Source organism: Camelus dromedarius, chromosome 19 (genome assembly GCF_036321535.1).
Source record: "Camelus dromedarius isolate mCamDro1 chromosome 19, mCamDro1.pat, whole genome shotgun sequence".
Lineage (NCBI taxonomy): Eukaryota > Metazoa > Chordata > Mammalia > Artiodactyla > Camelidae > Camelus > Camelus dromedarius.
Genome location: NC_087454.1, coordinates 37,309,479 through 37,323,314, shown reverse-complemented (window position 1 = coordinate 37,323,314; position 13,836 = coordinate 37,309,479). Strand labels below are relative to the sequence as shown.

At 46.6% G+C, this 13,836-nt stretch overlaps 1 protein-coding gene across 4 annotated transcripts in view; it reads left to right on the top strand.

Annotated features, from left to right (window-relative positions):
- Positions 1-13,836, top strand: part of DST (dystonin) — a gene marked incomplete in the record, with an annotated part of 422,913 nt that overhangs the window by 44,783 nt on the left and 364,294 nt on the right. For all 4 annotated transcript variants that reach the window (XM_064476599.1, XM_064476602.1, XM_064476600.1 and 1 more), the window contains 1 exon segment: positions 617-817. In XM_064476599.1, coding sequence (XP_064332669.1) covers positions 617-817 — 201 coding nt within the window.

Below are 13,836 nucleotides of genomic sequence, written 5' to 3'. Positions count from 1 at the left end.
AAGGTGTTTTATGACAACGCCTTGCTCCCCTGCCTTGCTTCCTGCGGAGTCCACTCCCAGGGAGACAGAGTGGCCCTTTCCCTGGGGTAATACTCAGTCCTGTCCCCAGACCCTCTTCACGCCCACCTGGAGACCCCCCTCTTCATACTTAGTCTGCCTTGTACACACATAAGGAAAGCAATGTGCCCACCAGTGTTTTTTTTTTTAATTAAAAAAATTTGTTATTCATGTATTTATTTTGGGGGGGGGGTAATTAGATTGATTGATTGATTGATTGATTGATTGATTGATTGATTGATTTAATGGAGGCACTGGGGATTAAACCCAGGACCTCATGCATGCTAAACATGCACTGTACCACTGAGCTATACCTGCCCCTCTCTGCCAAAATTTTTTTTTAACTGGCATTTTGGATTAAAAGCATCTCTGAATGGAAAATGATTCTGGACCCTTTACGGAACGCACAAGCCTTGCTCACGTTGAGCTCACTTTGGAGTCATAAATGAGCTCACCGAGCTGGTGCCTTTGGAGCGCCCTTCAGCACTAACACTAGCCCCAGAGAACCTCCGGACGCTCGGGACCAACCTGCGCTTCTGTGCTTGTGTTTCCCGCGCAGGGCTTCCGAGCCAGCCCGCGGCACCTTCGGAGACGCGCTGCGGCGGCCGCGGCCGCCCGGCTGGAAGAGGCGAAGCCGGCGGTGGAGCTGCACCACCAGAGCGAGCAGGAGATCGCCGCCCGGAAGCGGAGACTCAAGAAGAGCAGCCGCGTGCAGCCCGACTTCTACCACTCAGTTCAAGGCGCTCCCGCCAGGAGGCCCGTAAGTGGAGCGCTGCCTTTTATGAGTGGGAGATGCTTGCCAGAGGGTGCGGTCGTTCTCTGCGTCTTAACACACCATCAGGTTAACTGTAAATAATCAGGTTAGCCTCTTATTGTCCCTAACAAGTGGCCGTGACCTCCGGAGAGCGAGGTCGGTGGTTTCACAGGAAGCCCCGGGGGCAGTCGTTGGAGAGGCGGGTGCTGCGGGGTGGGGGGGTGGGACTGGAAACTGATGAATCCTTGCAGGGAGGGTGTGGCCTCGATGTTGCACCCAGGTGGCCACACTGTCCTTAGCCTGGTGCCCCGAGGTGCTGCCTTACCTAGGAAGTTACCTGGACCGTTCCGGGCCCACTCGGGAGCTGGTCCCCAACCCCGCTCACCTCCTGATCTTTTGTCTTGGCTGGGGCTCTCCCACCGGGCCTTTGTGCCAGGGCTGTGACAGTTAAGGATGCAGGGCTTAGAAACTCACATTTTAGAACTTCTACAAAGTCTCTCATGACTGCAGTAATTTTGCGCTGCTTTAGCATGAAAAAAAGTTTCCCTGTGAGTCCCTCCTGTGCTGTGATAATACGCCTCTGTACACTATTAAAGCCAACCTGCCCTTTGGTGGGTAGATGTGTGGCAGATGCGTGTGGAGATTGCTGGGAGCCCAGGAGAATGTCTCAGTGACCAGGCCAACGGAATGGCAGGAAGCTTGAACTCCTGTACAGAAAAGGTCCCGTTTCACCAGTTGTGGACTAAGCACCTATTTAGAGACAAGAGTCTTCCCTTCATGATTTAATAAAACAAGGGCCAAGGAGAATGTGGTATCTATGTGGCGCAAAATGTAATAGTAAGAACATTTATTCATTCAACAGACATCAGCTTTTTTATACAGGAAAGAAGTTATGTGCAGATACATATTAATAACTAACCATTACAGAGGGCTTACTATGAAACAGGGATTATTCTACACGAGTCCCTTAACAGCCCTAGGAGATAGATGCTGTTAATTATCCCCATTTTCTGGATGACGAAACTGAGGCTTGGGTATGTTACTTGTGTAAGTAGACCTAGTTGTTGGGGGCAGAGTCTAGGGTGTGGGTCTAGGCAGCCGGCCTCCGGAGCCCAAGCACTTACTGGGCAACCTGCTCCCAGGACCTCACAGCTGGGTGGGTGGACAGACCTGCCCACGAGTGAGCACAGCGCCGGTCTGTGCTGCAGACGTGCTGTCTGGGGCTCTGCATGAGGCACTAGGGAAACATCTCAGGGCCAGGAGTACTCGCAGAGAAGCAGATGCCTGAGATGAGTCTGGAAGAGATGTTTATTGGGTGGGGCGTGGAGGGAGGCAGCTCTGACGAGGAGATCGTGAACGCAAACACAGAGGCATGATGGGGTGGGGGGGAGCAGCAGGCTCGAGGGACAACAGGAGGGGGAGCTGGTAGATGAGACCCGAGGGTCAGGCAGGGCACATCCTCAAGGGGTTGTATATTATGCTAATGAGTCAGGTTTATCTTCAGTGACAGGGGATCTGTTGAAGGGAGGGAACAGACCATTTGTTCTCTTGCTCAGAATTGAGCTGATTCTCTCTTCTCATCTCCCCGAGTGGGTCAGGATGGAGAAGTAAGTGATCATCACTGAGAAGGTTTCTCAAGCACCGTCACTGTCTCGTGAGCGGGCTCTGTAACTGCTCTGGGTAATGAGACACAGTCCTCACGCCTCTCCTCACTCCCTGTTTGCCTGTTTCACCTCTTGGGACTGACAGACTCATGATCAGGCGACTGGTTCAGAAAAGCCTTTTCCGATCCTTCTTATCAGAGTGAGGTGCGTTTTGCTGTGGTCCTCCGTGCTTTGTGCACGTCTCCAACACAGGTAGCAGTTACTCCAGTGAAGAAGGCAGGCTCGGTCGTAAGGGGGACCTGGGTTCAACTCCTGCTTTGTGTGTCTGGCAGGAAGCAGTTGGCACGCTGAGAGTCTGATGGAGGTGTTAGCAGACAGAGGGACCCCTAAATTATTAGGAAGCCCACCAGAGGGTGGGTCCTTGCTGCTGGCTGTGAAAGAATTCGTGCAGCAGAGGCAGAGAGACAAAGTGAACAGCCAGTTTATTGCTTGGGAGGGGAAAGGAAAAGAAAGGCTCTCGAGGGTGGAGCTGTCAGCCAGGACAGCTCCACCTCTGGCTCGGCCATGTGGACTTTTATGGGAGGCTTCCGCCATCATGTCCTCCTGCTGGTGTGATGGAGCCAATCACCTTCTTTTCTGTCCTTGTGTGGGCTTTTCTGGCTGTTGTCATGGCAACCATCACCTGTCATGGTGCTGGTGGGTGTGTTGTTTAGCACCTAATACATTACAGTGAGCATATAATGAGGCTCAAGGTCCACTGGACGTCAGATCCTCCGCCATCTTGGGGTCCATTGGTTCTAACCAGTTCTGGCTTCTTCTCCTGAGACGGGTAAGGGTCATTGGTTTCTAGTCAAGGGAGGGGCTGGGATATGATCCTGGGGGCAACAGACTTAGTAACAAAAAGGAAAGTTGCTTTTAACCAGAATGCTGGCAAGCTGGTGGACCTAATGTCCGCTCAAAAAACCATCTCTGAAGATTCTGCCCAGCTGTAAACGAGAGGCAGGAGGGAGTTGGGGGCCTTAGTTCCTGCAGAAGAACTTAAAGATATTGTTCTATCTGTTCCTTGAGGAGGAACCAGGACCCTGCGCCAAGGCTGTGCTATTGTTTCTTGGCTGTTCCTCCCTTCCCTGACTAACAACTGTTTGAATCTGCCCTTTGGACCTCAGGGAACTCAAGGAGGCTGAATGAAGCCTAGTTCCTACAAACAAGAACTGGGGAGACAGAGCGGAGAAGGTGTAGCTCAGTGGCAGAGGGCATGCTTAACATGCACAAGGTCCTGGGTTCAATCCCCAGTATCTCTATTAAAAAATAAAGAAATAGTCCTGCTCGTATCAGAAGGACTATCTCCAGAAGTATGGGTGGGGCTGAGGTTGATCCCCAGCCTTCAAGTAGACCTTCCCTCTTACCACTGCTGGCCTACAGGGGCAGCAGAAGGCCATGGTCCTACTGGGTCCTGGTAAGGAGCGGGACTGGGCTGAGAAGTGCAACCTGGTCAGAACCCAGGGAGTCAGGAAAGGAGCCCGGGGGCTGGGAGGTAGGAGTCACTGTGCTGCCCTCCCAGCTCCTGCTGGTCCTTTCCGTTGTGGGGGTGGGGTGCTGGGTGATGTGCATGACAGACATCAGGATCCCGGGGACAGAGCAGGGCAGGAATGGGCAGGTTCAGAGGGGACAGATGGGGACCGTGGAGAGTACAAAACTTATGTGGTAATCTCTGCCCAGCTGTTCAGCTCCTTGAGACTCAGCCTTCCTGCTGTGAAGTGGTGATGACAGTGGCGACCTCACTGGGGGGTGAGGATGAGCTGACACATGGAATGAACATGCAGTGACAGTAATTCCTTCCTTCCTCCCGTTCTTCCCCTAGACCTTGACTTCTCCGGGGACCACGTCACCTGGTCTAGAGCATCTCCCACATATGGTGTCTGAACGCAGAAGTGGGTTTGGGTTGAGAGATGGAAATCACACTTCCAGTTTGGAGATGTGAAGTCTGAAGTATCTGCTAGATTCCCTAGGCTCTGGATATCATGGAGTTGTTCGTACGTGGATGTTATCAAATCCATGAGCCTGGTCCGGTGACCTAGGAAGTGAATACTGATGGAGAAGGGAGTTGGGGGCTGAGTTGGGGTCCTTCAGAGCTGAGCGGTCAGGAAGGGGACTGAGGTTCCCTTTAACTTCCTGCCCCTCCCTCAGAAGTACAGATGCTGACAGCTGATGGGTGGTTGCCAGAGGTAGGGGGTGGGGTGGGGGAAATACAGTTTAATAAAGTACACACTTCTGAATACATCTGTTGTTTTCAGTGACAGAAAACATACCCTTGAGTACACCAAAAAAAAAAAAAGAAAAAAGAAAAAAAAAAAAGGAAAGAAACACTGATGCCTTAGGCAGAGTCCAGGGCTCTTGACTTGCAGTTAAGGATGTTCATCTAAGGCATGTCAGGTAGAGACGGGAGAGAGTTGCAGGAAAGGACACTGACGGCCCCTTCCCAGCCTTGCTCTTAGCTACTTCCTTGACCTCACCCTCCATTTCCTTCAGTTGTTGGCTTTGGTGTTTGAGTCTTGGGACAATTTTCTGCTTCTCTGATTGCAGCTGAGGTCATGGAGAGGCTGCAGGTATTTTGGAACATTGCATAGTTTTTATATTTTTAAATCAGCGTTAACAGGCTTTGCAGAATTTTCTGCTTCTCTGATTGCAGCTGAGGTCATGGAGAGGCTGCAGGTATTTTGGAACATTGCATAGTTTTTATATTTTTAAATCAGCGTTAACAGGCTTTGCAGAATTTTCTGCTTCTCTGATTGCAGCTGAGGTCATGGAGAGGCTGCAGGTATTTTGGAACATTGCATAGTTTTTATATTTTTAAATCAGTGTTAACAGGCTTTGCAGTTGGGAGCTTGCGGCAGCGTCAAGGAGACTGACCACACGTGCCCTCGATGGCGCTGACCGAGTAGGGTGTTGCTCGGTTCCGGTTGTGAAGCGGTCTCCCTTTCCCTTTCCTTCTGCAGCGCTTCGCCCCAGGCGGCTTTATTTGCATAACCTCCGGACCTGTCACTTCCTCTGGAAGGCTTGACCTATAGCCCATACCCTACTTGGGCTTAATTAATTGGCAAAGGCGACGCTTCTAGGGGAAATGTTTGTTTCCTCTTCCTCTTTGGACTTCTAGAGAGTTAGTTGAATAAATAGAGTCAGATTTCTTTTGCTAGCTGCCTCAAAAGGATTATTATGGAATTATGTCCATTCAACTTACTGGCCTTTGCTACACATTGCTAAGTCTCCCTTCCAGAACCTCGCAGAAGGTTTCGTTTATTATGAATCTGCTCTCAGTAGGTGTACAATAATTGGTGCACAGGAGCATGCAGGGGAGGTGGACTGTGTTAAATGAACACTGCTCACGCGGGTAGAGTTTAGTTTCTCACACGGTTCATGAGACCAGATGAACTCGGGGAGGGGATTCACGCGTTCTCCTCAGAGGACATTAGGCACATCTCCCCGCTGACGATTCTCTTCCCAGTCAGCACTTTGACGCAGCAGGGCCTGTCACCAATCTTTCTGTCTGTCTTCTACTCAGCCTCACTCGTTGTCTTAAAAACCTTAAATTCTTTAATCTCTGAACGAAGGAAACTTAAAGAAAACTTCTAGATCGCCACGCATGCTTTCCCAGTTTTCATGGACAACTGTGGATCAAAGCCCTAAAAAGAAAGCGCCTTCAAACATGGTCTAGTTTATTACGTTGCCTCTCACCTGAATGATCTTCAAATTGCTCCGGGAAGATGGGGATAAGCCTCTTTATTTTATTTTATATTTAATTATTTATTAATTGAAGTACCATCAGTTTACAATGTGTCAATTTCTGGTGTACAGCACAGTGTCCCAATCATGCACACATATATATATATACACACATGTATTCTAAACGTCTTTCTTTTAAAGGACACACTCAGAGTTTCCCTGGGAAATCTATTTGACAGCCGTCTTGGCCTGGAATGACTGCTTGATCTTGGCCCCAGATCTCGTGGGTTATAACTAAAGACGATTTCCTGTTGCATCATCTTGGAAGAGGGTGAAGCAGCCCCACTGCTCTGTGCTCCTCTCAGTCTTGAGAAATCGAGCTGTTAAGAGACCTCGAGCTTGTCTGGTTCCCCTTCCCTCCAGTGCTTTCAGGGATGAGAGCTCCCTTTGTTTACTGGCTTGAATTGGTAGCAAGTTAATTGTACTTGAGAATCAAAGAGCTGTTTCTTTTCTGGGCTGATTCCATCTCTCTGGACCTTTTCTCCTCGATCTAACTCTCAGTTCTCCCAGATGTCGCTGCTGGACCCCTCCTGTGTCAGGGACAAGACAAGGTGGGCTGGTGTCGTGGGTAGGAAAAGAACTTACCAAAGACAAAGAATGAAAATAGGAAAGGGCTTTATTAGGTTACCCTGACATAGACCACAGCAGGCCACGCAGGCAAGAGTGCCTGTGTGAGCACTGAGGGCGGGTTATTGGGGTGTTTTATAAGGTCGTCCAGGAAAGGGTGGTGGGGTTTATGACTCTGATCAGGTGGGCTGACACAAGCCAGCCGAGCTATTGTGAGATTAGGCATTCCCTAGGGCTATTCGTTTGTTAGGGGAAACATGCCCAGTAAATAATGTACTTTATCTGTTGAGGGATCTCAGGCAGACTTCTGAGAGCCCAGGAATAGGGGTCACTGGACTTGTGGGTCACCACTTGGCCCCACATCCTGGTGAGTTGTAAAAATCCTTCTGATTCTCTTTATAGTGTAATGTCCCATATTATATATCTTTATATTTATAAAGTTATATTTTATATATATAATTGATATATGGTCGGTTTACAATGTTGTGGGGTTTTTTCCCTTCTCTCTCTCTCTCTCTTTTTTTTTCTGTTGTGAGGTGATGAGTGTGGCTTGAGAAAATCAAACTAGCGAAATGGAACTGTTGAGCATATCCAAAGAGAATTTAGTTTGCGCCTTGGGAGAGGAGAGGTCAGTCCTGGAGATGACAGGGATGTTTCAGGAAGACTGCTGCTTGGCAGGAACGTGTCACATTTTAAAAAGTGTGTTCACGCTCATTATCTCATTTAATCTGCACGGCCAGTTTGTACGTTGGGTGGAGCATATATCGTTAACCCGTTCTGACAAAGCCGAGTCTCAGTGAGGGGCGGACCCAGGTCGTAAGTCTGGATGGAGGCGGGCATCCTTGGCCCTGCAGTCTGTTTGGGGAGCTGGGTGAGAGATTTCAGGAACAAGGCTACAGAGTCCAGTAGACTGGAGGGATCACATGCGTTCTATCCTGACTCATTCCCAAGGAGTGGCTGTTTATCTTTGAGCGCGTGCTCACAGCCCGCACGATCTGAACTGGCCGCCCTTGGGAGCAATGTATCGGCAAGTCCGCTTTGGTCTGTTCCTACCAAGCCCGTGCCGCAGCCTCTGCACATCCTGCTCCGTTATCAAATGGCAAAGTAGCGAAGCAGCTCTGACGCTGGGGAATGTCACTGACCTGTCAGCATTGACCCTGCCACGTGTCGCTCAGCATCACTGTGGTGGACGACGGTCAGATCCCTAAGTCAATCGGATGGTCAAGGGAGATTTAAATACTCTGTGCACTGTTACTGGGAAGGTAAAATGGTGCGGCTGCTATGGAAGATGGTGTGGCAGTTTCTCAAAAAAAAAAAAAAATCAAAAGCAGAAACTATAAGGTCTAGCAATCTCACTTCTGGCTATACACCCCAAAGGAGTGGAAGCAGGGTCTTGAAGAGACATTTGGGCACCCATGTTCACAGCGGCATTATCTGTGCTAGCCAAAAGGTAGCAGCAACCCAAGTGTGCATCAGTGAATAATAAATAAACAAAATGTGGTGTGTACGTGCAGTGGAATATCATTCAGCCTTAAAATGGGAGGAAATTCTGACTCACATGTTACACGGATGGACCTTGCGGACATTATGCTAAGTGAAACGAGCTAGTCGCAAAAGGACCGATAGTGTATGAGGTCCCTAGAATAGCAAACTTGTAGAGACAGAAAGTAGAATGGTGGGTACCAGTGTTGCAGGAGAATGCAGGCGTGAGAGGATGGCTGTGTCCCAGGCTTGGGTGAGTCCCCGGGACGTGCCATGCCAAGTGAGGGTCCTTGGTTTTAGGCAGGCAGGAATTCAAGAGTGAAGGAAGATTTATTCATAGAGATTCACACTCCATAGACAGAGTGTGGGCTGTCTCAGAAGGCCAGGAGGCCTCGGGGTGTGCGTGTGGTTAGCTTTTATGGGCTGGGTATTTTCATATGCTAATGAGTGGGAGGATTATTCCAGCTCTTTGGGGGAAGAGGTGACGATTTCCATGAAATCCACCCACTTTGGGCCTTTCATGGTCAGCCTAGGAACTGTCATGGGGCCTGTGGGTGTGTCTTTTAGCAGCTGGTGTATTGCAGCAAGTGTATAATGAGGCTCAGAGTCTCCTGGAAGTTGAATCCTCCGCCATCTTGGGGCTAGTTGGTTCTAACCAGTGCGTGTTGTATCCTTGAAGGCCGTGTCGTTCTTTTAAAGGTGGTGCACTGCCCCCACCTCCTGTCTCACCAGGGGCTGATGGGAGGAGGGAACAGGGAGTTGTTGGGTAAATCTGACATTTCAGTCTTGAGAGATTAAGAGTTTGGAGATGGGTTGCCCCACAAGGTGAATGTGCTGTATATTACTGAACTATACTTTAAAAAAGTTAAGACGGTAGATTTTATGTTTTATGCATTTGACTGCAATTGAAAAGAAATTGGGTTTAAACAGTAACTGCAGGGAAACAAGCAGAAGAACAACAATAAACGTTCATAGAATAAGGGCTCAAAAGATAAGAACATCAGAGAAGACGCATTTACTTTATTTTACATAAAACGGCACAAGGTAAATAAGAGATAATTACAAGCAGCAAATGCAAAGAAAAAGACAGACTTACTAACTGGAGGACATGTCCTTATACAGCCAGTGTGGGCGCGACTGTGATTGAATGTCACGAGGGAAGACGCTGTGTCATACGAGTGAAATGATGGTTAGTATCATTATCCTTAAAAATGAGAAACTACTTAATGTGAAGTCTTAGTTGAAGTTCTAGGGGCTATTGTGGAAAAACAGATTTCTTCTATAGAACACAGGGAACTATATTCAATATCTTGTAATAACCTTTAATGAAAAAGAATATGAAAATGAACGTATGTATGTACATGCACGACTGGGACATTGTGCTGGACACCAGCAGTTGACACATAACTGACTGTACTTAAAAAAAAAGGCTATTGTAGAATGCATTGGAATGTGAGTTAAAACATATTCTGGAATAAGCAAGATTGATCATCGTTTTAACACTGTAAACCTGTATTTCAATTCGAAAGATTGTATTATTTCATAATCCATTTATTAACTTTATTTAGCAAATAGATACACTGATGTTGTTCAGAGCCAGGATCTTCAGTTGGGAGAGAGAGGAGATGAGGTGTGAAATCAGAGAAGTTAGGTAACTAAATCCCTGTAACCCTAAATTGAACTGGAAATGTCAGTTTGAGCTCATAATGAATTTTTTCTTTAAAAAAATGTGTTTCCTGTCTCTGCCCACTGAACAGGACTGGAAACAGTGACCAGTCTAGTAGAGATGCCTATGTTATGTATCCAAATACCATTTCTTTAAAAAAAATTAGCTTTTTAAATTGACGTATAGTTGACTTACGATGTTTTTTATCATCGAAGTATAGTTGATTTACAATGTGTTAATTTCCAGCATACAGCTTAGTGATTCAGTTATACATACATATATTCCTTTTCGTTTTCTTTTTCATTATAGGCTATTACAAAGGAATTGAATACAGTTCCCTGTGCTGTACAGTAGGACCTTGTTGTTTCCCTATTTTATATGTGGACTTACAGTATTATGTTAGTTTCAGGTGTGCAGCATAGTGATTCAGCATTTTTGCAGATTATACTCAGCTGTAGGTTATTACAAGACAATGGCTATAATTCCCTTTGTCATTTCTTACAGAAACAAACTAAGCCTTGGATCTTGGGTCAGTGGCGCTGCTGTGAAAGTGATTTGTGGAGGGAGAATGTCAGGAGGGGAGTAAGGTGAGCAGGATGGGTGGGGGCAGAGCCAGCGAGCCAGGGTGCGGGCTTGGGGTGGGGCTTGGCCCTCCCTGGTCCCACGTTGGCTCCGGGGCATGAATTGCAGGACAGAGTTCGTCTTGACTGGAAACCTGCCGTTTGTTGCCACCGGCGTTAGTCACTGGCTGTGGACTCCCGAGCAGGGATTGCGGGGAGGCTCGGTGTGGCCCAGGGGAGTGCTTTGCACAGGGGGCAGCTGTGAGCATAAGTGGCCAGCACTCCAGCAGCTCGAGGGTGCACGGGTGGATAGAGGGCGGGGCGCCGGGCACTCAGCAGCTGTCACAGGCTCCCTGGAGAAATGGCTGATTTCAGGTCTGGAAGGAGAAGGGTAGAAGGAACCCGGCACATCTAGTCACACGAGAAGACAAGGAAGCATCAGAGATTACCATGGTCTCTTCGGAAGAACCAGGAGTAAACTTGGAGAGGCTCCTACTGCCCCACCAGGAAGCATAACTACCGCAGTGACTGGCTCACATCAGTGTGTAAAATCCATGACTTATGCTATTGAAAAAACAAGCACACCCTCATTACTGCCCTTTGGAGAATGCTAAATGAACTAACTCACGTTCTGGAAAATGGTGAAGGGAAAGAATCAAGCATCATCGTGTGTTTGCTGGAAGACTTAATCTACACGGTCAGCAGATAGTTGCGGAGGGAGGAAGGAATGATGGAATGAGATGTCACATGTTGCGAACCCTAAGGAACCGTGACCTGGACAGTGATGGGCAGCGACTGCTGACACCTGCAGGAGAGACAGCCACACATCACGTGCCTCCTGCTGACCAGAGGGAGTAACACATGATCTAAGTGCTAAGGAGAGGTGCACACAAGACACGGAGGGCGGAGCGACGTCTGAAATGATGCTGAAGATACAGTTAGCAAAATCAATATTCTGGGGGAAGTTTGGGGCAAACACTCCTATTTCTTCAACACATAAATTATAAGAACTAAAAAGCAGGCGGGTGATCTGTAGGTCAAAAGAGATTGAAGAGACCCCCCCAACCAACATCATGGGTCAGGCTTGTTTGGATGAACAAAACAAATGTAAAAAAGAATTCTTGAGAAAATTGGGGACCAATTGGGTATTTGATGGTATTAAGAAATTTATATTAATGTTTTGATTGATAATGGTTTTGTGATTTTGTTAAGAACAGTTCTTATCTTTAAGAGATATGGACTACAATATTTAGTAATGAGATAATAAGATTCTTAGGGGTTGCTTCAAAAATAATCCAGTGTGGTGAGGGGTGAGGGAGGGAGGGAAGAGGAAACGGGGGTGGGGTCTCGTCCAAACAGCACCGACTGGGAGGTGGTAGCTGCTGAAGATGGGTGTGTGTAAATGGTCATTCTTTACAATTTTGAATTATTGCATAAGCTTCAAGTTTTCCCATAACAAAAAACAACACATCTTAAAAAAAAAAAAAAAAGAAACACATCTTTATTTACAGTTTACATCATCATCACTCGGCTTCAAGTCCCTCTTCTGGCTTTTGTTTTCCATAGAGTGAGCTTAAATTTCTGTTAATAACATTGCCCGATTTCAGATATTTAGCATCAGAAGGTTTTTAGAAAGACGGAAGGGGGCAACATTCTCATCGCTGTCTTTTGATGCTTTGTATTTCTTTTTTCCTCTTAACAAAGGACTGTTTGCTTATCTGTCAGCTTTTTACTTGAAACATTTTATAACACCATCGTGGTGAATAGTTTAAAAATGTGCTTTTTTAAAATTTAAACAAATACTGCAAGACAGACGAGGCAATTATATAGGCATATTCTTACACTTTAATATCTAAAAGCTGATTTCCCCCGAGATGGCTATCTTTGTTCTGTGTAGACTTATTGATATGAAAATAGAAGCGTTTCTGAAATGAAACTGACCCAGAGGCAACATGTCATCACATAGTGTGACTTTGTCTTGCTGAAACGCAGAGGATGCCTAGGCTGACAGTTTTCCTTAGTAAGTGGAGTTCTTCCATCCCAGGGTTACTTTATTCCAGCAAATTGCACTTTGAGCCTTCTCACAGGGCTCATGAAATTTTGATGATGGCTGAAATGCAGGCTGCTGAGGTGCCCGATCGATTTGAGTTCATCTTTAATATTGACATCACGTTCCATTATGGGACTCTGCTCAGGAGGTGGTTTTCCAGAGCTAGAGTATTGCTTTCATTCTGCTGCTCACACTGGTACTTCTCTGCTGCGAAACAAGGCTGTGAGCTGATAACTGATACGTTTCTAGCTCGTTACAAGCTTAAGACAGCTCGAAACCATCGTTAGCTGCGAATTTCCTTCCTTCCTTCCTTCCTTCCTTCCTTCCTTCCTTCCTTCCTTCCTTCCTTCCTTCCTTCCTTCCTTCCTTTCTGAGTTTTATTTCTATCTAAGCCCTGTTAGAGGTAGGCGTGGATAATTGAGAATCGATTATAATTTTCAGCTGCTTTGCCAAATGTAAAAAAGCTGAAAAACCAAAAACCAACTCTGTTAATCTTCACTAAAACTGGATAGCTAAGTGTGGATCTTTAAGAAGCAATGGTGTCCTTACAGGACGTGTGCTTTCTTGCTATTAATCTGTATAACTTGCTGCTGCGGCCAAAAAAAAAAAAAAAAAGCTTCTTTTTAAATAGGCAGCGTAAGTGTTGTAAATGCGCTCCTGTTCCTTAGCTGTCAGGGTGACTGTGTCCCTTGAACTGTGACTCTAAGCACCTGTGACATAGCACTGTCAGCCTTTTCTCCTCCTGCGTTCCAAGAAGGTTAAACATTATTGAGCATAAACCTTTGTCTCAAGAGTTCAGAAGGGCAAAAATTATACATTTAACTTGAACATATATTTTAAAGTGGAATTCCACGTGCTCTTCAGCTCTTTGGCGTTTTAAAGAAGAGAAATCAGAAACGTCATTAGCTAGGATTTGTTCTTGGTAACTTCTCCATCCTTTTGTTGGGTGGTGTCCCCCCACCCCCCTTGTCCCTGGTCTCTGTGAAACAGAAGATTAGCTTCTCATTTACTAAAGTATGAACAAGACTTGATTTCTTCTACTGTTGAGGAATCATAGACATTTTTGATTTTCAAAACCAATAAAAAATATCATTTGGATTAAATATCGAATTGTTGATCTGCCTTTTGAGTGGTTATGGTCTATCCTCAGGAGAAAAAGACTGAGTGTGGTTGGAGGGTCTTAGAATTGTCTGGCCCATGGTCTGCTCCTAAAAACCTGGATGCTTCTTTTTTTAATATAATAAAGATAAGCTTTGGGTCTGAAGATGGAGGCGGAGTGGAAGACGAATCAGCAGGGTGTCAGGCATCGTCTGATT